The 26044-nt window shown below is 45.0% G+C and overlaps 1 protein-coding gene and 1 non-coding gene across 2 annotated transcripts in view; one reads left to right on the top strand and one right to left on the bottom strand.

Moving 5' to 3' along the window:
* The window catches only part of LOC126237060 (large neutral amino acids transporter small subunit 1), a 355654-nt gene that overhangs the window by 319349 nt on the left and 10261 nt on the right, over positions 1-26044 (top strand). Inside the window, exons 4-6 of the mRNA XM_049946846.1 lie at positions 920-1043; positions 12482-12682; positions 20510-20744. Coding sequence (XP_049802803.1) covers positions 920-1043; positions 12482-12682; positions 20510-20744 — 560 coding nt within the window. The remainder of the gene's footprint in view (positions 1-919; positions 1044-12481; positions 12683-20509; positions 20745-26044) is intronic.
* On the bottom strand, positions 13921-13995 carry Trnat-ugu (transfer RNA threonine (anticodon UGU)). The gene has a single exon. It is a non-coding gene; the product is annotated as a tRNA-Thr (tRNA).

Below are 26044 nucleotides of genomic sequence, written 5' to 3'. Positions count from 1 at the left end.
TAAGAAATACCAATATAAAAATGTCTTTGTGGACAAACAACAAACTTGGACAACGCTTGCTCAATGAAATGAGCATAAACACCCTAATAACAGAACACAGTGGAATAAACAAACTACTGTGTAAGAGTTGCCCTGCATTCCATGTAGGCAAAAGACAAAGAATTTTCATACTCGCTACAAAGAGCACACTGGTGTTTTCAGGCTCAACCCCTTTGATAAATCCTCAGTAACCAACCACATGTACCTGAAAAGACACACACTGACATTCGCGACAGCCTAACTACACTCTACACAGAGGTTTTTTTTTTAAGACATGTTAAATGAACGGAGTTGAGCAGCCACAGTTTTTTCAGCAATTTCAAAATTCTGTTTTCCCCTAAACAAACAAGTATCTAATAGCTGTAACAATTTCATAACATAAAGTCACTTCTGATATCTGCATAAATATTTTTTTTTGTAAATGACATCTATGTATGAAAAATAAAGTAACATTTTTGTGATATTTGAAATATCATCCCCTGTGTATATGTAAAAATGCAACAGCTTTAAATTTGGATATTGACTTGTTTGAATTTTATTTACATAATATGTGATGTGAGAGGAAAGCTTGTATTTGTATATGAATATGTCAGCTCACACGGTGCTTAAAAACTATATAACCTCTACTGGAAACTAAGTTATTTTTCGGTTTTATCATAGTTTCGTAAAAATTGTAGTCACAATGTGCCACCTTGTAATATACGTATGTACTCTTTAACAGAGCTAGTAGAAACCTAAAATTATCAAGCACCTGAAGATGAGCCCCAGACGCTCGAAATGCATTGTGTCCAGGAATAAAAGTCACAAAATACGTTTAAATATATGCGCACACATCGTGTAATAAGCTGACGACGCAGCGCTGATATTGTTGTTGTTGTAGGAATCTGCCGCGCGCCATCTGGATAGCGATGCCCATAGTGACGCTGACGTACGTGCTGGCCAACCTGGCCTACTTTGCCGTCGTGTCGCCGGAAGAGATGTTGTCCTCAGCAGCCGTCGCCGTGGTGAGTTTGCATTTCACGAACTTGTTAATGTGTTCATAGGTGCAGCAAAATTTTGGAAAATGAAAACCAGTTTGCCACATGCGGCTGTTTAAAATTGTTAAAATGGATGTTTTCTTCACTGCTAGAAACAAAATATGTACACCTGGAAAGACGACATCGATTTTGATACGATGACGGTATGTTCCACCAGGGGCATAGTAGATGTACTGATAATGGTTTCGGTGTGGTGCACACGTGTGAAGCAAGCAGGCAATAAAGCCACGGAGACGCACTCGTGCTTCCTACAGCCAACTGAGCGAGTTTGAAAGGGATCATATTGTGGACTTCCGAGTGGAGGGATGGTTCTTTCGGAGAACTGCCACACAAGTTGGACGCGCTGCGACAGTTGAGAAACGATGCTGGTATCAGCGGTCACGTGAACATTCCCTCATGCGTAGACGAGATTCTGGACGTCCACACAGCACAGACGCCCACCAGGGTCGTCGTAATGTAAGGGTAGCAGTGGCGGATCGTACGGCTACCACAACAGAAATAAGAGAGCTCGTGAGCCCAGACGTGTCAACACGAGCTGTTGCGAACCGGTTATTAGCAGTGGGACTACGGGCACGCACAGCTCTAGCCCGTCTTCCACTCACGTCACATCATCGACGTGTCCGTCTCGACTGGTGCCGTCAGAGGATCTCCTTGAAGATGGAATGGCGTGCCTTGGTCTTCAGCGATAAAAGCAGATTTTGCCTGCATGGTCGTTTGCGCGTGCGATATCGTCCTGGTAATAGCTGTGTCGTGGAGTGCTTTCGCCCAAGACACCTGGCCCCACCCCAGGCCTTACTGTGTGGGTGCAATAAGCTGCAACCCTCATTCGCGTTTGGTGTTTCTGGAGTGCCCACTAAGTAGCGCTCGGTCCGTGCAGACTGTTGTTAGACTCGTTCTTTTTCAGCTTTTGTAATAGGAATGTTATTCCAACAGCACACATACAGCCCGTGAAACCCAACGGGTTCTGCAAGACGTGGAGCAACTTCCCTGGCTACATGGTCTCTGGACTTGTCCCCAATTGAGCACGTGTGCGATATGATTGGACCAGAAGCGACTCGTGCGACTTGTCAACAACGGCTCTTACAGAACTATGTGACCTGGTGGAGCAGGCTTGGAATAACGTATCCCAGGACAGTATTCACCATCTGTGCGATCGACCGGATGCCAGAGTCAGCGCCTGTGTTGCATCCACGTACTAATATGGGGGTTTCACATGGATCGATAAGTGGTACCTCAGAACGTGAGTTCGTTATAACGCTCCTCAAACCACAGTAGCACGGTTCTGGCTCCGAGACAGGGACAGTTATGCTACTGAAAGATGACATCAGCATAAGGGAAGACATCAAGCATGAAGGGACGCAAGTGGTTCGCAGCTGTCGGCGTGCCTTCGATTACTATCATAGGTCCCTCGCAAGTGCAGAAGAATGTCTCCCACAGAATAACTGCTCCAAACAGCCAGCGTCCGTGGCACGCTGCACGTTTCGAGCCGCCATTCACCTCGATGACGGTTTTTGTGCAGACGACCAGCGACCTGTGTAGTAAAAATTGTGATTCACCCGAAGAGCCGACAAGTACCCATTGATCGACGATGGAGTCCCAATGGTCCCGTGCCCAATGCAATCGTAGTTGACGATGTCCTTGGGTCAACACTGAACTAAGTAGAGGTAGTTTGCTGCGTAGTTCCATGTTCAACAACGTACGATGAACTGTTTGCTCCGCAACACTTGTGCATGCACCAGCATTGTGCCCTTTCGGCAGAGATGCCACAGATCACCGTCTATCCTACTTTACCGAGCAGACAAGCCTTCTAACCCCACGTTCTGTGAAGAGTCGTGGACGTCCAACCATTTAGCGCGTTGTGGTAGTTTCACTGTCCTTCTGCCTCTTTCCGTATATGCTCACGACAGTAGCACGTGAACATTCGACCAGCTTCGCTATTTTAGAGATACCCGTTCACAGGTTCTGCGTAATAATAATCTACCCTTTGTCGAAGTCGCTTATCTCAATGGAGTTCCCCATTTGCTCCGCTTACATACTTCTGTTAACGTGTCAGGTGTCCGCAATGCCACTAGGCGGCATTCAGCGACGCGGGGGGAGGGGGGAGGGGTGCTCGTAATGTTTTGGCTTGTCAGTGTACATCGTAAACTGCAGTGTGCTGGCTTCCGAGACGGGGAGACGAGCCAAACCCTGTTCGCCCGTTGTCTGGTACACCTGCCGGCCCAAGTGTGGTTTTTAGACGGTTTCCCACACTTGTTTAGGCAAATCCTGGGCTAGTCCTCACATTCCGCCTCAGAGAACACGATATACAAACAGTTAAAACGACTATATCACACAGAACGATGTTTACGAGATTCACAAATGGAGCACACGACTCCGCTCCCTTAACGTACCTTAACGACTGTGGTAGGGAAGGTCATCCGCCCACAAAGCTAAATACTAGAAATAGAATTTCCAAATCCTGAAAAAGCGGTCCCCATACTATACAGGATAAATGCTAGGGAAAATAAGTGAGATTCGAAAAGTTTATTTACAAAAAGTGGAATGCAAACAAAGAAAATCTTCCATAGAATCCCGACTTCGTCACATCTGATTTTCATCTCCTTCCAAAACTTAAACAACGCTTTCGAGGACTTCATCACTATTAAATGAAGTCCTCGAAAGTGTTGTTTAAGTTTTGGAAGCAGATGAAAATCAGATGGGACCAAGTCCGGATTCTATGGAGGATGATGTATGGTAGTGAGCCCAAGGTTTCGGATTGCTGGGAATGTAGCAGCGCTCGTGTGTGTTCTAGCATTGTCATGCTGAAGGAAAGGGTGCACCATGTGTGGACGGACTCTTCCAATTCGAAATGTTCTCACCACCGACACCATCCCACTCGTGAATGTGTAAAAATGAAACATAAAACGTTGACATGAGGTCATATTAATATTTAAGATTTAAATACTTAATTCAAAATAACTCTAACCAGATGTTTATTACAACAAATATTCTCCAGACAATGAAAATGGAACTGCAGTTGTAAATGCGCTGAAGCATTGAACTATAATACATAAAGTGGCCGATACAATATAGTTGCGAAATACATCTTTCTCCTTCACGAGAACAGATCAGAGTCATACTATATGAACTCATCCTTTGTGTAAGAAATTGCGAAACCGTTTTAAGTGCGGCAGCAATGACCATACGTCCACAAACGCTCCTCTGCTACTGCCTACCCGACAACTACCCTGACTCGCACACGGCGAAATATTCTTTTGACACATTACTAAGTCCAATAGGCTCATCGAAAGATTACTTCGAAAATGTTTTGGTTAGACTTCAGCGTGCTTTGCGGGTTATAGATAATCACGCTGAAGGCTGCAACATTTTCCCAATTCGTTCATCTCACTGATAAAAGAACTTGACGATCTTATGTTCTACTAAAGCGTCTAAAATCTCCAACGTTGTTAATAGTAGTAGTTTACTTTGTTTTCCGCCTATTTTTGTGTAGAAGAAAACCCACAACATTCTGAAATCTATTTTTGTAGTTCTCGGTTTAATACTTTCACAAGTAACGTGTGTGTTATCCATGTTACTGTGATGCATACCGTACAGGATTGCAAGAGTAAAAATAATTTCATTGTTTTCACATTCTTAAATCGGAAAGAACGTATAAATTTTCGCTGACAAATTCTGCAGGAAACCAACAGGATTAAAGCGGTCTTTCGCATCACGGTTGAAGCGTTCAGTTTTGCCTGCGTGGTATGCAACCTGTAGGAGAACTCAGCTTTGTCGGTTGCCTATTGGAATGCTAGGGCGTGACATGTTCAGATCTATCACAGGTATTCCGTAGTGAAACTTGCGCTTTTAGAGCTTAATAATGACAGTTTGTGATTGCTGGTCTCTTTCCTACAGCTTGCTGAATCTTTGGAAAATGGTAAAAAGCTAGCAAAAATTCATTGCAAAGACCAAGCACTGTCAGTTACTTACTGCTGATACTACCATGCTGTGGTTTTATTTCAACTGCATAATTATATTCTCTCTATGATTATAACGTAATGGCTGCGAGAAGACTACATTAGCACTTTACATTATTTGTGATACATGTAGTTCATTAATATACATCTGTAGTCGTGTGGCTTCTCGCTGTTATCCTCCCTTATTTTACGATTACGAAGTCTAAAAAAATACTGTAGATATTCAATCTGTGGATTATCTAGTTTGTAATATCTATGCGCAATGACAAGGAGCGCTTTTGTTATTTTACGAAGCTTGTGATTGGTCTTTTACCACCTTGATTCATGCACTCTTAATTGGCATCAGTTCAAAATACGCAATGTTAACGATTTTGGCGTAGCTTAAAATATTTTATACCCGTACGAAAATTTGCAGTTTTGATTACTGAAAATCTGTTAGAAATAAGACATTTATAAGAAACCTCTTCAAAACTGCTGGTCGCGTTACGGTAGGCTTATACTTGGTTGGCCGACTGCGGTCACTACTTTGACCAATATGTGTACGTGAATAATTGCACGAACAAACGGAATCCTTAATTTGTCTAAAGTTTTAAAAATAGAGTGTAACCAAGAAGTGTGTACTGCAGTGAAGTTATTCCACATTTGTAGTGTTCTTCGGGAAGTGCTGTAAAATTCTCGTTCACATTTGCAATCGTTTCTTAGTCGGACGGATAACGCCGAAAAAGGAAGACCTTGTGAGCCCGAGGGATCTAAATCTGGTGTATATATTTCAACACTTCCAACCGCAGATATCTTTGTTTTCCGATTGCCAGGACACTTTAATGGGCAAGTACATGTCTTGATGAAACATGATTTTTACTTCTGAAACCCACATCTCTTTTTCTCTAATTTTCCATTTAGATCTGTTCCGGGGGTTGAATTTATTCGTTAATCAGGTTTGGATGGGAATCAAACGCAGAAATAACCCTTATAATGTGATCTTTAATTACCAATATTCACTTTTCCAGATAATCACCAGCCAATATACACTCCTGGAAATTGAAATAAGAACACCGTGAATTCATTGTCCCAGGAAGGGGAAACTTTATTGACACATTCCTGGGGTCAGATACATCACATGATCACACTGACAGAACCACAGGCACATAGACACAGGCAACAGAGCATGCACAATGTCGGCACTAGTACAGTGTATATCCACCTTTCGCAGCAATGCAGGCTGCTATTCTCCCATGGAGACGATCGTAGAGATGCTGGATGTAGTCCTGTGGAACGGCTTGCCATGCCATTTCCACCTGGCGCCTCAGTTGGACCAGCGTTCGTGCTGGACGTGCAAACCGCGTGAGACGACGCTTCATCCAGTCCCAAACATGCTCAATGGGGGACAGATCCGGAGATCTTGCTGGCCAGGGTAGTTGACTTACACCTTCTAGAGCACGTTGGGTGGCACGGGATACATGCGGACGTGCATTGTCCTGTTGGAACAGCAAGTTCCCTTGCCAGTCTAGGAATGGTAGAACGATGGGTTCGATGACGGTTTGGATGTACCGTGCCCTATTCAGTGTCCCCTCGACGATCACCAGTGGTGTACGGCCAGTGTAGGAGATCGCTCCCCACGCCATGATGCCGGGTGTTGGCCCTGTGTGCCTCGGTCGTATGCAGTCCTGATTGTGGCGCTCACCTGCACGGCGCCAAACACGCATACGACCATCATTGGCACCAAGGCAGAAGCGACTCTCATCGCTGAAGACGACACGTCTCCATTCGTCCCTCCATTCACGCCTGTCGCGACACCACTGGAGGCGGGCTGCACGATGTTGGGGCGTGAGCGGAAGACGGCCTAACGGTGTGCGGGACCGTAGCCCAGCTTCATGGAGACGGTTGCGAATGGTCCTCGCCGATACCCCAGGAGCAACAGTGTCCCTAATTTGCTGGGAAGTGGCGGTGCGGTCCCCTACGGCACTGCGTAGGATCCTACGGTCTTGGCGTGCATCCGTGCGTCGCTGCGGTCCGGTCCCAGGTCGACGGGCACGTGCACCTTCCGCCGACCACTGGCGACAACATCGATGTACTGTGGAGACCTCACGCCCCACGTGTTGAGCAATTCGACGGTACGTCCACCCGGCCTCCCGCATGTCCACTATACGCCCTCGCTCAAAGTCCGTCAACTGCACATACGGTCGACGTCCAACACCGCGGTTCCTGGTGTGTCCGCTGTGCCGTGCGTGTGATCATTGCTTGTACAGCCCTCTCGCAGTGTCCGGAGCAAGTATGGTGGGTCTGACACACCGGTGTCAATGTGTTCTTTTTTCCATTTCCAGGAGTGTACATTTCTGCCAACGATGAACATGTTTTCTGAAGCCATCACGGAAGAAGTCGACACTCTGTTTCCACAGCCACAGTCTCACAGTTCTCTCAACGTCTTCATCAGTAGCATAATGGAAATGGAAATGAGCGTTTGACGTCGTTGGCCGGGAGGCCCCTTACTGGGCAGGTCCAGCCGCCTAGGTGCAGGTCTTCATTCTCGTAACGCGAGATGAGTTTCTGGTAAATTTCAAGTCTGTGTGCTTCCATTTCAGGGGTCAGCATCCGGGGTACCCATCGTGCACAGATATTCCGATAGCCGAGCAAAGCAATAATGTGACTCACACGTTCTTCTGAACTGCCAATTGTGCTTGCAGTTTCTCTCTGAGTGATACGACGATCGTCCTGTATCAATCTATCAACATTTTGCTTGTGAAATTCGGTGGTTGCTGTCACAGAACGTCCAACTCTTTGTCACGCAGGTCAGATGTTCCCGCCTCAACATCTTCAAACTTCTCGCCCAACGACGCACAGTACTCACATCAACACAATCACCATAAACTGCTTTCATTCTCTGATGAATCTCCTTTGGGGTGACACTTTCTTCTATCAAGAATCAATGACTGCACATTGCTAAAATCACACTGACCGACCGTCTCTGCAGGATTCCATACTTTACACAGTAACAACACAACCGTTCAATGCTAAGGCTTCCTGCTAACTGGAGCTGTAGAGAAGAGGCTACGGAACAAGTCAGTACCTGCCGCATACCAATGCTGCCAACTGTTGAGAGCTACGAAGGTGGAGGCATTACTTTTCAGTCAAACCTCGTAAAATGTTAGAATAAGCTATCGTTTCATCTTTTTGAAAAGTCTCAACTAACAGAAATCATTTCACATCCCGAAACACCGATAGAATGATCTTTTCCGCTGATGTCATCGTCTTCGGCCTCTTTGGTGCTGAAGAACCGGCTTCTCTCCGTTGTTTCAATTGTTGTTTTAATTCTGGTGGGCAGTGGTGAAACCTTGTTTCGTACATTGTCACTTACCGACGTAGAAAATAACTTTTATTTTTACGAACACACACAAAACGCTTAATGGAAATTCAAACGCTTAATGGAAATCTGTGTGTGAATTCATTTGTGATAGTAGTAGGAGCACAATCCATCTTGCACAAAGATTTCTCACGTGCAAATTCTTAACGCAACTTCAATTGCTGATCTTCCAAGTGCACTTGTATGACCATTTGTGATGTATTTCAACGTTTCGGACGTCCTGCATGTGCACCATTGTGGCCTCGTGGGCGCTTCTAGGGTAACCCATGTCTTCCACGGTGGATACTGAAGGGAAAGGGTCAGCATACTTATACACTATAACCCTCGAATGAATTTCATTGTTGCCATCAAACCTTCTTTAAATAACAAAAATAAGAAAAGCTGTGTCAAGTTATTCGATTTTTTCCATTTCCGTGGATTCACGTACCACGTCTTTCTCAGCCAGTTGAAGAGTGAAAATGGAAAGCGTTCTATGTGACATTTAAAAACAAAAGAGAACCGCGTCTTCAGTTCTGTACTCTGTTGCATGTTCCTATGCTTGATGCAGGTGTTAAAAACCATGCAGAACGTGCGTCAGTAAATGACGCATGGTCTTTCTGGCAAACTGTGCTTCCCTCTGGAGCTCCAAGGTTGTACTAGTTAAAAACTTAATGATTTTGAGAACTTTTAACATTGCAAGCGCGTCAGTAATCCTGAATAATTAAATGGTTATAAATAATACGCCTCGATTGCAAATAGAAACCGGATGTTGACCTAGGTTTCGGCGCGGATAACTACGCCTTCTTCAGAACACGCTAAAACTACAAACTGCCTAAAGAGGCGTGGTCCAACATTATTTTAAGCCCGTTACATTATTTGACCTTTCACGTCAACAGCTATTAGAACTTAAAGGTAGTTTGTCTGTTCCACGCTATATGCGTTCACAGACGTCACCTGATTAAGCTTCATGGTCAGTATCTCAAGTACCTGATTTTAAGAAACTAGTTTAACTTTAGGTCTTTTTACACAATTGGTACATAACCGATAGCATTATTCAAATGACCTCTGTCTGTCATTAGACTTTAAGGGCAATGAAGGCGACGTTGTACGTCCTTTCACGCAATTACGTTAAGCTTGTCATACTAATTTGACCTTTTCTGGTCAGTAGCGCTTAGAATTTAATATAGTAACTTTACGCGCTTATCCAAGCGTAGTCATCAAATACTATCACCGACCCCAAGTAATTGAAAAATGGGTTTTTCATTCCCCATATTTTTAGCCTGCTTCTAGCTGATGGTATTTTGTCTGTCCTGCGAGCATGCGTTTTGACCATACGTGGAATTTGCTATCCCACATGTATAGTTTCAGCCAATCCACGTTCTATAGTTCTATAAAATCGTCCTCGAGCAAGGACATTATACATACACAAGCATTAACTTCCTGCGCCTTCGACCCGGTCATCGGATCACTTTCGTAACACATTTTATGCCAATCACATGGAAGAAGACAATTTCTCAATTTGCGCACGCGCGTTCCTTTCCGACATTCACACAGCCTAGCTGCCGGCGCCACCTCAGCTTACCTGAGAGCCCGCGGCCCACCGAACGTTGGCTGGGGTGAGGAAGCAGTCTTCTGACGTTTGAGCTGAGTACAGCTGTTGACATGGTATACACGTACCGTTTATTTTACATTTTATGCGAGTCTTTTGCCCTTTTGGGCGTTTTGTATTAATGTTGGACCATGCCTCTTCAGGCAGTTTGTGTTTTAGTGTGTTCCGAAGAAGGCGTGGTTATCCGCGCCGAAACCTAGGTGAACATCCGGTTTCTATTTGCAATCGAGGCGGATTCTTTATAATCGTTACTTAATGCTTTATTTCATTATTATCACAAATAAAACATAGCTCGCCGGCCGGAGTGGCCGAGCGGTTCTAGGCGCTACAGTCCGGAACCACGCGAGCGCTACGGTCGCAGGTTCGAATCCTGCCTCGGGCATGGATGTGTGTGATGTCCTTAGGTTAGTTAGGTTTAAGTAGTTCTAAGTTCTAGGGGACTGATGACCACAGATGTTAAGTCCCATAGTGCCCAGAGCCATTTTTGTTTATCGAAAACCTTCTGCTACCGCTGGTACCAGCAGCCAACCATATAGCGACTCTTCCCTTGAAACGGTGCATGACTTTTCGAATCCTTAAACGACATATTACCAGACAGCAAACAAAAGAGGAAACGTGGAGCACTCGCCCCTTTTGAACCTACTCTGGCTCACCAAAAATATGGAATTAGACTTCATTTGCCAACACTTGTATCACCACTGTGGGCTTATGCTATAGAGCAGGGGGAAGACACGAAAATTTGTATTCCCTCAGCTGAATGAAGTAGCCAACGAGTGCCTGACATTTCCAGTGACATCAGTTCCCTAAAAGCGTTCATTTCCAAAGATATATTGTCATAATCACATTACAAATTATCATCGAAACGACTGGATCAAACATAGTTGAATAAATGTGTACTTTTATGTTACATTTGATTTATTTACTTTGGGTAGTATTCAACTGTTTTTTTTCTGATTATGTTATATAATTTCAAGTTACAGATTTTTAAAAATGAAAATAAAAACTTGACTTAATGCTTGTGTTATTCTATTCGAAATTTGTTAAAATTTATCATCTATCTATTATACACTGTCTGACAAAAGGAGCGAAGCACACAGAAGGCGAGGAGGAGGAAACGAAATGAAACTAAATGGGTTGAGAGGATATCTCACGGTAGTTTAGTTATTTCAATACGTTGCACACCCTCTGGCATGGATGTATGCACTGATTCTGTTGGGGAGGATGTCATAAAGTTGTTGTATAGTCTCCTGAGGCAAGTTGACCCACAACTGTTGTAACTGGTCCTTAATATCCTGGATAGTGGTACCAGGACGGAGTTGAGGTTCGAGCTGGACCCACACATGTTCTATCTGGCATCTGAGGGTCGTACTGACCGTGGGAGCAGTCAGCATCACGAAGATGCCATTATCTGAAATCATACCCGATGACCTTCCGTACCATGACACCAAGAGTAACACGCTGTACCTCTCCAGTGCATTGGAGGAATGGGATCTCTCCCTCGGTTGCTGCCATACTGACCGGCCACGGTCATCCAGGTTAGTGCAGAATCACGATTCATCGTTGAACCCAGTGCGAAGACATTCAGCAGCAGTCCGATCTTCTCGGTGATGGTACCATTCCAAACACAGCCGTTTGTGTTGTGGTGTTAACGGCAGCCTACTCATGGGATGGTAACTGCTTAGTCCAACAGCTGTTGGTGCAGGATGACGCAGAGTGTTGCTGGGAGTCCAGTACTTGTTCTCGGATGCACAAGACCGCGATCCTCCCTTGTGGTGTTGAGACACAATTCAACCGGGACCTTGACGGCGAGTGTGCCTGCTCCCACATTCCCAAACAGTCCAGCATCGGGCCACTGTCGCATTCGAATGGCCCACAAATCTGGATATTGCACGATTCGACCAGCCGTTCAAGTGTAGACCCACAATGAAGTCCTTTCCGGACTCTGCTAGGCGCAGGTAACACTGTCTCACACGAGTACGGACCTGCATGCCCTTCACAGTGATCACTCAATATCTGACGCAGTTCACGCCCATTACATATCCTACCAGCCCTCGTAACAACAGTAAACATGAACAACCCTAATGCTCTCTGCCGGCAGTTCTGTCTGACACAGAGAATTGCTACTCTCATTACATACACATCCCCCGACGATGTACACGTATACGAAGTTATATTGACAACCGCCCATGTCTTCCGGATGCTTCATGTTTTTTGTCAGTTGGTGTTAAAAAGTCAATTTTTCTTCTTGAAGTTTCTTTGACAATGTGGTTTTAGGGATGCTAGTTGTTCGTCCACAGTCCTCAATTGCTTTGGTGGAGTACCAGAATGATTGGTGCCAGTAAAAGTATTTAATATTTTTATAAAAGATCAGTGTCGATACCTCAAGCTGTCGATAATACTTTGATACTTCTATAAGTATGATATGTCTTACGATACTGCTCGTGAGTAAAGTATCGATACTTTCCGCTCGATATGGTGACCACTCTCTCGGCTCTGTTCTCAGTCGTTCGGCAACCGCATGTTCGGCGCGGCGCGCTGGACGGTGCCGGTGTTCGTGGCGCTGTCGACGTTCGGCGGCGTCAACGGCATCCTGTTCACGTCGGGACGGCTGTTCCGCGCAGGCGCAGCCGAGGGACACCTGCCCGTCGCCTTCGCCTTCATCCACGTGCGAACCTGCACGCCCGTGCCAGCGCTCCTTTTCACCGTGAGTACTGTGAAACTACGAGTATAAACAGGTCATGCGTGTTCGATACTCATGACATACAATGCTTTATATTACACCAGCCTAATACCCGGCGTTGCCCTGGTATGTACTTATTCCAAACTACTGTTAGTCCGTGTCCTCCTCCTCCCCCCTCTCTGTCCAACTCCACCACCCCTTCTCTCTGTCCACCTCCTCCAACCCCCACTCTCTGGACGTCTTCTCCTGCCCCTCTCTCTGTCCATCTTCTTCTTCTCTCCCTGTTCGTCTCGACACCTTTTCTATCTGTGTCCGTCTCCTTCTCTCCCCTTTCTATGTCCTTTTCTCCGCTCTTTCTCTCCCTCTCATCCCCTTCCCTCTCTCTGTCCATTTCTTCCTCCCTCTGTCTTTTCACCTCCTCTTCCCCCATCTCTCTGCCTGTCTCTTCCCTCCCCTGTCTCTGTCCATTTCCTTTTCTGTCGGTCTCCTCCTCTCCCCTACGTCCCCCCCCCCTCCTCTGACCTTCTCTTCCACGTGCCTATATCCTCCTTCCCCCTTGCAGTCTGTCCATCTCCTCCCTCCTCCCTTCTCTCTTCCCGTTATCACGCTCACCCCAATAGGAGGGCTGGTAGTTCTTATCCTTGCAGTATTTCTTGCCAGATTGTAATTAATATGTAGGCCAAATTTGATTGACATCGTTCCAGGGGTTTACTGTGGCTTTACTCGCATAAGCACATGCAAAATATATTTCACACATATTTAACATATTCAACGCGTATTTGTAGACATATTTCACCTGCACGTCTAGGCATTTTCAACCCCGTAGCTTTTATTTCATGAAGCTTAATGTTTATTATGTCGTGTCTTCTGAACTATGTACTGTACAATGATACGCACTGAAGAGCCAAAGAAACTGGTACACCTGCCTAATATCGTGTAAGGCCCCCGCGAGCATGCAGAAGTGTCGCAACACGATGTAGCATGGACTTGACTAATGGTGGAAGTAGTGCTGCAGGGAACTGACACCATGAACCATGCAGGGCTGTCCATAAATCCGTAAGAGTACGAGAGGTGTAGATCTCTTCGGAACAGCACGTTGCAAGGCATCCCAGATATGCCCAACAACGTCCCTGTCTGGATAGTTCGGAGACCAGCGGATGTGTTTAAACTCAGAAGAGTGTAGAAATGAAATGGTAATTAAATAGACACCCTAGCTGCAAACAGGCGTTGATGTACTTCATTGGGGACATGTTGAAAATGTGTGCCCCGACCGGGACTCGAACCCGGGATCTCCTGCTTACATGGCAGACGCTCTATCCATCTGAGCCACCGCGGGCACAGAGGATAGTGCGTCTGCAGGGACTTATCCCTTGCACGCTCCCCGTGAGGTCCACATTCCCAACATGTCCACACCACTACATTCGCCTAATAGATGTTTGCCCATGTAAGCAGGAGATCCCGGGTTCGAGTCCCGGTCGGGGCACACATTTTCAACATGTCCCCAATGAAGTACATCAACGCCTGTTTGCAGCTAGGGTGTCTATTTAATTATCATTTCATTTCTAGCAAAGCTGCATGGTCATCCACGGTAACTGTTCTTTCGGGAACAGATGCTACCGTCATATATAGTCAGAAGAGTGTTCCTGGAGCCACACTGTAGCAATTATGGACGTGTGGGGTGTCACATTGTCCTGCTGGAATTGTCCAAGTCCGTCGGAATGCAGAATGGACATGAATGGATGCATGATATATGAAGATGGTATCTGTTCTTTCGGACATGACCATGCAGCTCTCTTAGAATGAAATAATAATTAAATCAAGACCCTAAGCTGTCGACAAGCGTTGATATACATCAACGGGGACAGTTGAAAATGTGTGTCCCGACCAGGACTCAAACCCGGGATCTCCTGCTAACATGGCAGACCCTCTATCCATCTGAGCCACCGAGGGCACAGAGGATAGCGCGACTGCAGAGATTTATCCCTTGCACGCTCCCTGCGAGACCCACATTCTCAACTTAATATCCACACACTACATTCGTAGTGCCCCTGCCCATTACTTTCATTACTTGCGACAGACAATATTACCGAGTCCCGTAAGAGTTCGGTCAATGCGTGTGCATCCGGCACAGAAGAAGGAGGTCAGTGGCCGGTTAGCCTTAACATGTCCGAAAGAACAAATACCATCTTCAAATAGTTAAGGCTAACCGGCCTTTGACCTCCTTCTTCTCTGCTGGATGCACACGCATTGCCCGAACTCTTACGGGACTCGGTAATATCGTCTGCCCACGAGTGATGTGTGTAATGGGCAGGGGCACTACGAATGTAGTGTGTGGACATTAAGTTGGGAATGTGGGTCTCACGGGGAGCGTGGAAGGGATAAATCCCTGCAGTCGTACTATCCTCTGTGCCCTCGGTGGCTCAGATGGATAGAGCGTCTGCCATGTAAGCGAAAGATCTCGGGTTGGAGTCCCGGTCGGGGCACACATTTTCAGCTATCCCCGTTTATGTATATCAACGCTTGTCGACAGCTTAGGGTTTTGATTTAATTATCGTTTCATTTGAATGGACTCAGGTGATCACAGAGGATGCTTACGTACATGTCACCTGTCTGAATCGTATATGGACGTATCAGGGGTCCCATATCACTCCCACCGCACACGCGCCACACCATTTCAGAGTTTCCATCAGCCTGACATGCAGGGTCTATGGATTCATGAGGTTGTCTCCGTACCCGTACGTGTGCATGCGCTCGATACAATATAAAAAGAAAATCGTCCGACCATGCAACATGTTTCCAGTCATCAGCAATCCAATGTCGGTATTGCAACAGTAATCGATCTAATAACTGCGCCAGACACTTGTTTTCTTATAAGTATATAGGCGGCCGATCGCCGCGCCGTATTCTGCCTGTTCGCCTATCTCTGTAATTGAACACACATGCCTATACCGGTTTCTTTGGTGCATCAGTGTAATTTTGCAGGTACATGCAGCGCTGTATGTGCCTACTGTCTGCGAAATGTGTGAATCGAGTTAGTACGAGTAGTAAAGAAGTAATAAATTAAAACGTCGTCCATGATGTGGCAATTTTTTCACGCATCTAAATATATGACATCATATCTCCTAAACCATGTGTCGTAGAATGACATATTTTTGTAGCTATGTTCAGTGGCAAATGTGGATACTATCTGGAAAAGTGTTGCGAATAGAGTTAGTAGCGACGAAGTAATTTATTTAAACGTCCTGCATGTGCGGTAGTTTTCACACAATTCGTGTTTATGACGTCGTACCTTCTGTACTAAATTTCGTACAGTGATGTAATGTTTCTGGTACATTCAGTAGTATATGTGCATACTATCTGCAAAATGTGTCACGAATACAGTTAGTAGTGAAGAAGTAATAAATTAAAACGCCATGCCTCATGTGGCAGTTATACTGCATGAACAATGAATATTTAGTAAGCGAATTTTTTTTTTCCTTTCTCTGTTTTGTGTGGGGGTCGTTAGCGAGATAAAGTTTTTTAAAGGTATGAAATTATGTGTAAAGTTTGTTGCAAGTCCCTAACTGGTTTTATTGTCAAATACTGGATAACTAAAGTATAGATATTCTCGCGTCGTGGGCTACATTGCTTTTTCGCCCCCACCCCACTACTTTGATAGGTGGGTGATTCTCACCCCACAGTGATTCTTTCCAGACAGTAAATGATACATGTCCTAGTTTTGGTTGAGATCGGTCCAGTGGTTTAGAAGGAGATGTGAAATATACATACATACATACATACATACATACATACGTACATCTATTTTTATAATTTGTATGACTGTCTAGTAATAATTTATGTTAGTATTAATGTAAAAATAAAACAGGATATTAGAAACATATCAAATAAAAACTAAATAGAACCATTTAATCCAACTTTTAAGTGAATAGCCTCCAGTTTATATTACTAGATGTGTCACTGGCAGCGTCGGAAGAACTGGAGGTATGTCGATTAAGTGCAAGTATACCTACACCTAGACCTATTATTGCCACACTGTTCTAGATTGCCCCACCGGTAGACGAGTGCCTCGGCAATCGTCGAGTCTACGCATATACGTGTCTGTGGCCATTGCCTTTTTCTTCATTTTTAATTTTTATAATTCCTCTCAATCATATTCATGCCTATTATTCTGATCTGCTTATTTTGATATTCGGAACGTCTACATAGTCTTATAGAATGAAACTCGTGTAGATGCTTTGTAGATATTCGGCGTGTTATCTGTAGTCCATAAGTTTTGGTCATTTACAACCGTTTGCAGATCGCAGTCTAATATTCGCTTTCTCCCTCTACCCGGAAACGAGGGCAACTGAAAACCAGAAGATCTGCCGAACCTTCCCCCCCCCCCCCCCCCCATTCACAGATTAGTGTGTTCCTACATCCCGCTCGATATAGATATTTGGAATACGGATCATGACCAGTTAATAGGTGCTCCCTACCTCGTATAGGAGCAAGTAGGTGACAATGGGAAGCGACAACTCGTCACCACCAATTTAGTCCAAATGTATGACATATCCAGAGCTTGGCCAGAAATGACAGGAGTGGGGGATCCAGATGGCCAAGCGTTTAGAAAAAATAGCGTTTTGGGCGCTGGTTGGACGATACATGAGCCATTTACATTACTTTCGCCGCAAGTGAAGCGAAATAATGCTCAATATATAGTATTTATTAATATTTTCGTAAAATACACGAAGAGGAAAGGGAAAAGAAAATGTAGGATAGCAAATAAATTTCCGAGAAAGGATCCGCGTGCACGAGGACTCTTCGTATAACTTTCCAAAAAGGGACTGTAATTAAAGCATACAGGACTTGTATTGCCTTAGTTTTATTTTCACTTTCGAGCACGCCCTGCAGGCACATGCAAACGATAGGCTCCCTGCGCAGGTAAAATCATCAGCTTTTCTCGCCAGTATTTGTCGAAATGATGCATTACGCGTTGTTTGCTCCGAAACTGTGCGATGGGAGAGAACCTTTTACGAATATAAGCCAAGTTAATTTTTCTATAGAAATTTTATAACAATGACGTAATTGTAAAAATGCGGCGTTTATAACGTGCAAGACGTCAAGAAAATTACTGCTTCTCCCGTTTTTACGATGTATATCATCCCAGCATGTGTAAATCATCAGCTGTAAAACAATAAAAGTGTTTAATGTTACATATGAAGTTCTCGTGGACACCGTAATTACAATCCATTCCTTGGAATTTATTTACAAACCCAAATTTTCATTTGCCTTTCCTTTTCATGCCTTTTACGAAAATGTTAATAAATACAATATATTGAACATTATTTCGCTGTACTTGCAGCGTAAGTAAAGTAAAAATTGAAATGGAAAGAAAATGTCCCCGCCAAGAGACGTAACCCCACAACTCTCCGATTACCTGTCTGTACTAAGGTGAGCAGAAGATTTTTGATAAAATCTTAAATTACCGTAGCATTTCTTTTCCCTCCTCCGATTTTGATAAAATAAAGCCTATCCTTTGCCTCAAGGCAGTACGCCTAAGTTACCAGTGAAAACTCAACGAAAATTCGTCTATCAGTTTTGGAGATTAGAGTGTTCAAACACAAATAAGACAGACACTACGGTTTTATAGTTATATTATTAGTATTGATATGCTCACGTGTGACCTCGTACACACGATCATATCGTGCATCTTCGTATTTTTTCCGGCGCAAAGATTTGTTTCATAAAATTTCGCTTCTTCTGCGGCAATTTCGGCTGTATACCGTCCAGCCATCTTCTGAGAGAGCCAGGGACTCTAAGTTTCAAAACTTTTATAAATTATACCCCCGCTTTTTTTTTTTTTTTTTTTTTTTTTTTTTTTTTTTTTTTTTTTTTTTTTTTTTTTTGACCGATTTGCCTGGGGTGTATGTTGCGCCCAAAGACAACACTTGACACAGGAAGGGCACCACGTCGCCTTGTCAGACGTTTGCCAAAGTACGAAGAGTATGACGATGGAAATATTCGTTTATGGATTCTCCAAGGAAAACGAACATCGTCAGATTCCATCCGTCATTGGCACACTGGCATATCACCTGGTATGATGTTATGGGTTGCCACTGAGTACACACTACGATCACCTCTGATTCCCATATCTGTTTTTTTCTGGCGTGTTCGTCTTCGAGGCCTCCATGTCTTTATACACTCTAAGCGAAGAAAACAACAAAATAAAGAAATAAAAAAGACGACCCTCCACGAAGGAATTACACGAATGGGACGGCAATCATAAATGTGATTGACATGTACAGAAAAACAAAAGATTACAAATGGTTCAAATGGCTCTGAGCACTATGGGACTTAACATCTGAGATCCCTAGAACTTAGAACTACTTAAACCTAACTAACCTAAGGACATCACACACATCCATGCCCGAGGCAGGATTCGAACCTGCGACCGTAGCGGTTGCGCGGTTCAGGACTGTAGCGCCTAGAACCGCTCGGCCACCACGGCCGGCCAAAAGATTACAGTTTCAGAAAAATTGACGGTTTATTCAAGAGAAAGAGCTTTACGAATTGAGCGAGTCAGTAACGCGTTGATCCTCATCTGGCCCATATGCAAGCAGTTATTCGTCATGACATTGATTGACAGAGTTGTTAGATGTCCTCCTGAGCGGTATCGTGCCAAATTCTGTCCATTTGGCGCTCTAGAGCATCAAAATTCCGAGCAGGTTGGAGGGCCCTGTCCCTAACGCCAAACGTTCTCAACAGGGAAGAGTTCGAGTGGCCTTGCTGCCAAGGTGGGGTTTGGCAAGCACGAAAATTAGCAGCAGAAACTCTCGTCGTGTGCGGACGGGTTATGAGCACTTGTTCGATAGAAGAGATGTGTTTCACACAAACGAAGATGAGCAAATGCTCATAGCTCTTAAAGTATGCATTTTAGACCCCATGTTTACTGGAAATTTTTTCTTTGGTTTGGTCCATACTACCTCTTCCCAAAATATGGAAAGCGAAGTCCGTGCAGTGGAAGAGATTTGTTTCATAGCATCAAAGATGAATAAGTACTCATAGCTCTTAAGACAGGCATTTTAGAGCCCATGTTTAATAGATACATTTTCTTGAAACTTCCTGGCAGATTAAAACTGTGTGCAGGACCGAGACTCGAACTCGGGACCTTTGCCTTTCGCGGGCAAGTGCTCTACCAACTGAGCTAGCCAAGCACGACTGACGCCCCGTCCTCACAGCTGTACTTCTGCCAGTATCTCGTCTCCTACCTTCCAAACTTTACAGAAGCTCTCCTGCTCCGGGTTCGCAGGAGAGCTTCTGTAAAGTTTGGAAGGTGGGAGACGAGGTACTGGCAGAAGTAAAGCTGTGAGGACGGGGCGTGAGTCGTGCTTGGGTAGCTCAGTTGGCGCCGGCACGGTAGCCGGCGTGTTCGGTCAAAGGGTTAGCTGCCCTCTGTAATAAAAAAAAAACTGAGTTAATGGATCAACGGGTGTCTTGCGACGTCCAGGTCCCGAGTTCGAGTCTCAGTCCGGCACACAGTTTTAATCTGCCAGGAAATTTCATATCAGCGCACACTCCGCTGCAGAGTGAAAATCGCATTCTGGAGATACATTTTCTTGTTTTGGTATAAGGAACCTTTCGGTGTTTTTTCGGGACTTATCATTAAGCGGCCATGGGGAACTGTACCAGCTGATTTTCTTCTCCAAATTTCCCCAGTCCCATCTTGTGTTCCGTCTACAACTACCACGTCACTGACGGGAGCTCAAATCCTGATCTTCCTTTTCTTTGAATAGACGCTCCTTTAACTTTTGTAGACAAAAACTGCTGGTCGCGTGGAAACAGTGTTCTGACGAGGTGACTCACTGTTCGCAGTGCCTGACATCATTGATGATGCTGACGACGAGCGACGTGTTCGTGCTGATCAACTTCTTCAGCCTGGTGCTGTGGCTGTCGGTGGCGGCCTGCATCGCGGCCCTATTGTACCTGCGCCGCTCCCAGCCGCAGCTGGCGCGGCCCATCCGGGTCAGCCTGGCACTGCCCCTGCTCTTCCTGCTGTCTTGCTGCTTCCTCGTCTTCGTGCCCATCGTCGTCGAGACTACAAACACGCGTAAGCTCTCCTGCACCTCAGCATATTATAGACTGCCTCACGTCCTGATTTAGGTTTTCCGTGATTTCTCTAAATCGCTTCAGGCAAATGCCGGGATGGTTCCTGTGAAAGGGCACGGCCGTCTGGCTTCCCCATACTTCCCTAATCCGATGGGACTTATTACCTCGTGTTTGGACCCCTCCCCCAAAGCAACCAACCAACCCCTGGCCTCTAAGAGAATACACCATTGCTCTCTTTTTGAGTCCATAGTTTGCTTCACGGCAAATACACTCCTGGAAATGGAAAAAAGAACACATTGACACCGATGTGTCAGACCCACCATACTTGCTCCGGACACTGCGAGAGGGCTGTACAAGCAATGATCACACGCACGGCACAGCGGACACACCAGGAACCGCGGTGTTGGCCGTCGAATGGCGCTAGCTGCGCAGCATTTGTGCACCGCCGCCGTCAGTGTCACCCAGTTTGCCGTGGCATACGGAGCTCCATCGCAGTCTTTAACACTGGTAGCATGCCGCGACAGCGTGGACGTGAACCGTATGTGCAGTTGACGGACTTTGAGCGAGGGCGTATAGTGGGCATGCGGGAGGCCGGGTGGACGTACCGCCGAATTGCTCAACACGTGGGGCGTGAGGTCTCCACAGTACATCGATGTTGTCGCCAGTGGTCGGCGGAAGGTGCACGTGCCCGTCGACCTGGGACCGGACCGCAGCGACGCACGGATGCACGCCAAGACCGTAGGATCCTACGCAGTGCCGTAGGGGACCGCACCGCCACTTCCCAGCAAATTAGGGACACTGTTGCTCCTGGGGTATCGGCGAGGACCATTCGCAACCGTCTCCATGAAGCTGGGCTACGGTCCCGCACACCGTTAGGCCGTCTTCCGCTCACGCCCCAACATCGTGCAGCCCGCCTCCAGTGGTGTCGCGACAGGCGTGAATGGAGGGACGAATGGAGACGTGTCGTCTTCAGCGATGAGAGTCGCTTCCGCCTTGGTGCCAATGATGGTCGTATGCGTGTTTGGCGCCGTGCAGGTGAGCGCCACAATCAGGACTGCATACGACCGAGGCACACAGGGCCAACACCCGGCATCATGGTGTGGGGAGCGATCTCCTACACTGGCCGTACACCACTGGTGATCGTCGAGGGGACACTGAATAGTGCACGGTACATCCAAACCGTCATCGAACCCATCGTTCTACCATTCCTAGACCGGCAAGGGAACTTGCTGTTCCAACAGGACAATGCACGTCCGCATGTATCCCGTGCCACCCAACGTGCTCTAGAAGGTGTAAGTCAACTACCCTGGCCAGCAAGATCTCCGGATCTGTCCCCCATTGAGCATGTTTGGGACTGGATGAAGCGTCGTCTCATGCGGTCTGCACGTCCAGCACGAACGCTGGTCCAACTGAGGCGCCAGGTGGAAATGGCATGGCAAGCCGTTCCACAGGACTACATCCAGCATCTCTACGATCGTCACCATGGGAGAATAGCAGCCTGCATTGCTGCGAAAGGTGGGTATACACTGTACTAGTGCCGACATTGTGCATGCTCTGTTGCCTGTGTCTATGTGCCTGTGGTTCTGTCAGTGTGATCATGTGATGTATCTGACCCCAGGAATGTGTCAATAAAGTTTCCCCTTCCTGGGACAATGAATTCACGGTGTTCTTATTTCAATTTCCAGGAGTGTATAAGAGCTCACAAATTAAAGCCACTAAACCGAAATCATTGCGGTAAGTGGAAGATAAAGTGGAGTTCTTGCGATATTGTCGATGTGGTATTGGGAATCTACTCTATAGATACGAGGCATGTTCAGAAAGTAGATGTACTGTGATGATAACAGGTTGTAGGTTTTTTTTATTCATTTATTTTTTTTATTAGGATTGGCAGCGCTGAGTGGTAGAGGGGCACCCCCTGACCTGAGCGAGCTTTGCAGAATCAAGTTAGTACATAAACTCACAGTGAAATTTCTAGATGCGTGAAAGATATCGGTAAGAAATCCCACAAAGTGCGAGCCATGTCCTGTGATCTGCTTCCTACCCACGGAACGAATAACACCTATCGAAATTTCACCATGAATCAAAATGGCTATGACGAAAGTATTACAAACAGAACGAGTGTGTTTAAGTGATGCAGGGAGTTAAGTGGAGGGGAAACGTGTGCTCCTGACGAACTGAGGAGTAGAAGACCCAAACTTGACTGATGAGTTGGTGCAAAAAATCGAGGAAACTGGTCGTGAAGACCACCGATAGACAGTGGATGAAATTTCTGCTATGTTTCTACAACTCTCCTGACTTCCCTTGTATGAGACACTCACAGAAACTCTGGGATAACAGAACCTGTGCGCAAGATGGCTCTCAAAACAGCTGACAGAGCAGCACAATAAAAATTGGACCAATAATGCCAGATGTTTCTTTAGCAACTTGAATTGAAAGGTTATGATTTTCTGAGCTCTGTTGTGACTTGAGATGAAACATGGTTGGCTCATTACACGCCTGGGACAAAGACACAATCATGACATGGCATCACACCAATTCCCCATCTGCCAAAAAATTCATAACCACAATTTCGGTGGGTGGGGTGGGGGGTGGGGGCATCATGTCCTCAGTGTTTTGGAGCGAAAAGACATCCTGTTGGTCGAATTTCTGCCTCAGGGGAGATCATCAAAGCACAACAATATTGCAAGACCCTTAAAACAGCTCAAAAGTCGCATTCAAAGCAAAAGGAGAGGAGTGCTGATGAAAGTAATGTGTTTGTTTCATGACAAAGCCCGACCTTGCACAGCCTTAGCCACCAAGGCACTTTTGGACTCAAATGTTTTGAACTGCCCACCACATTCTCTCTTGACTTGGTATTTCCAAATTATCAACTTTTTCACCTCCCTGTAGGCACACAAGAGTGCCTTTAAATTTTCAACCAATATGCAGCTGCAAAAAAAGGTTCTGCAATTGCGGAAGCAGCTGCCAAGAAAGTTCCTTGAGGAGGATATAAAGAAACTTGTGCATTGAATGGGGTGGGAAGTATGTGGAAAAACAGTCAACAAGCATACCAATAATTTCCTGTAATCTTTTCAAATAAACTTTTTCTGAAAAATATAAAAATCTAGTACACTTACGTTCTGAACAGGAAATATATATATATATATATATATATATATATATACACACACACACACACACACACACATATACACACACACACACACACACACACACACACACACACACACACACACACCTATATATATAATTTTTTTTTTTTTTTTTTTTTTTTTTTTCATCAGTCTACTGACTGGTTTGATGCGGCCCGCCACGAATTCCTTTCCTGTGCTAACCTCTTCGTCTCAGAGTAGCACTTGCAACCTACGTCCTCAATTGTTTGCTTGACGTATTCCAATCTCTGTCTTCCTCTACAGTTTTTGCCCTCTACAGCTCCCTCTAGTACCATGGAAGTCATTCTCTCATGTCTTAGCAGATGTCCTATCATCCTGTCCCTTCTCCTTATCAGTGTTTTCCACATATTTCTTTCCTCTCCGATTGTGCGTAGAACCTCCTCATTCCTTACCTTATCAGTCCACCTAATTTTCAACATTCAACATGCATTGTATCACTGTTAAATACAAGGCATTGACAATAACAGGAAGGAACACAGCCAGCTGAGAGGACGGCAGGTGGGTACCTGGGAGAGGGAATGGGAGAACAGTGATAAAATCTGTATACAGATTCTTCAGTTACATCAGGGTGCAGTCAGAGATGGGACATTCATATCCCAGACATGGCATTGTCAATTTATTGATTGAACATGGTCTTTATCCAACATACTTAAAAGCATCGACATGAACCGGGATAGAACACTTCTTGCCACATAAAGTAGGCCACTCGACACCTCCTCTGTGTGGTGAGTAACAATCTATCCTAATTGATATTGTTGTTTTCCATCCCAGATATTCTATTTTTTGACAAAAAGGCAAGGGAACACGTGCAGGGATCAAGGATACCCTCAACATACAGTACTGATATTATATTGAAGATTATTTGGACATGTGAGATCCTGTACGTACCATACACAAAAAACTTAAGCAGAGTGATTCAAAAGGTTGCACACAAATTGAAGGAACTGATAGAAGAATTGAAATACAATTTTGGAACAGAAACTTGCAGTCTTGGAAGTAATTTTAAACCAGTGAAAGTTTTTGAATGTCAGGAACAACAAGCACAAGTTCAGCAAAGATAATGTACTGTTTACTCAGTAGTTCAATAAACTACCCTAGTACTGAGCTAGGTGACCCAGCTAGGCTGAAATCACTCCACTACCCCCAGGCCTCCATGCAGACAGCATTTGGACCTACTTTCTGAGCAGCTCTTGTATTGAAACTTTCCTGGCTGATTAAAACTATATGCTGACATAGGGCTTGAACCTGTGATCATTACCTTTCACAGACAAGTACGCTACAGACTGAGCTTCCAAGCATGATTCATGACCCATCCTCCCAGCTTTATGTCCACAAGTACCTCAACTCCTGCCTCCCAAATTTCACAGAAGTTCCCCTGAATACCATTCAGTACTACTACTCTTGGGAGAAAGGATACTGCAGAGACATGGTAGAGCACTTGCCCATGAAAGGCAAAGATCCCAAGTTTGAATCCCACTCTGGCACACAGTTTTAACCCATCAGGAAGTGTCAAATCACCGCACACTCCACTGCAGAATGAAAATTCATTCTGAAAACCCTGTTATTATTACTCGTGTTACATTGTTTACCAAACACTTGTGAGGTCAGTTTGGCACAGGGGGTAACAGGGCCATAGGTTTTTTCATAAAACATATAAGGAAATATCGCTTCAAACAGCTGTCAACATTGAAGGACAATTGCATCTTCCTTTAACAGTTAGCTTCATGTATGTAACAATTGTGACAGTTATAATGATTTTTTTTTTCAATTATACAGTGCAAAATTTCCATAACAATGTGGTGACATTTTGATTTTACGAAGTATCTATAGGTTCACTGTAAGTATTATGAACTGTAATGTTCCTGCAGCATAAATTAGAAGCAATATTACATTAAATAATAAGACAACCAAAGAGAAGAAGCCATGTGGACAAACATAAGACTGGAGTAAGGGGTCAGCACTCTCTATTGGCCTAGCCACTGGAATCTGGCATAGCCCAGGTATGACTGCAGAAACACAGTTGCTTTTTTAGTTCCTTAAGACTGATACCTGGGTATGTCATTACTTGTTATTTACAATAACCAGAACACTGTTTTGGAATCACACATCGTCACTCCAAATACTGCTC

This window comes from Schistocerca nitens, chromosome 2 (assembly GCF_023898315.1).
Source record: "Schistocerca nitens isolate TAMUIC-IGC-003100 chromosome 2, iqSchNite1.1, whole genome shotgun sequence".
NCBI lineage: Eukaryota > Metazoa > Arthropoda > Insecta > Orthoptera > Acrididae > Schistocerca > Schistocerca nitens.
This window is presented reverse-complemented; position numbering and strand designations above follow the sequence as displayed.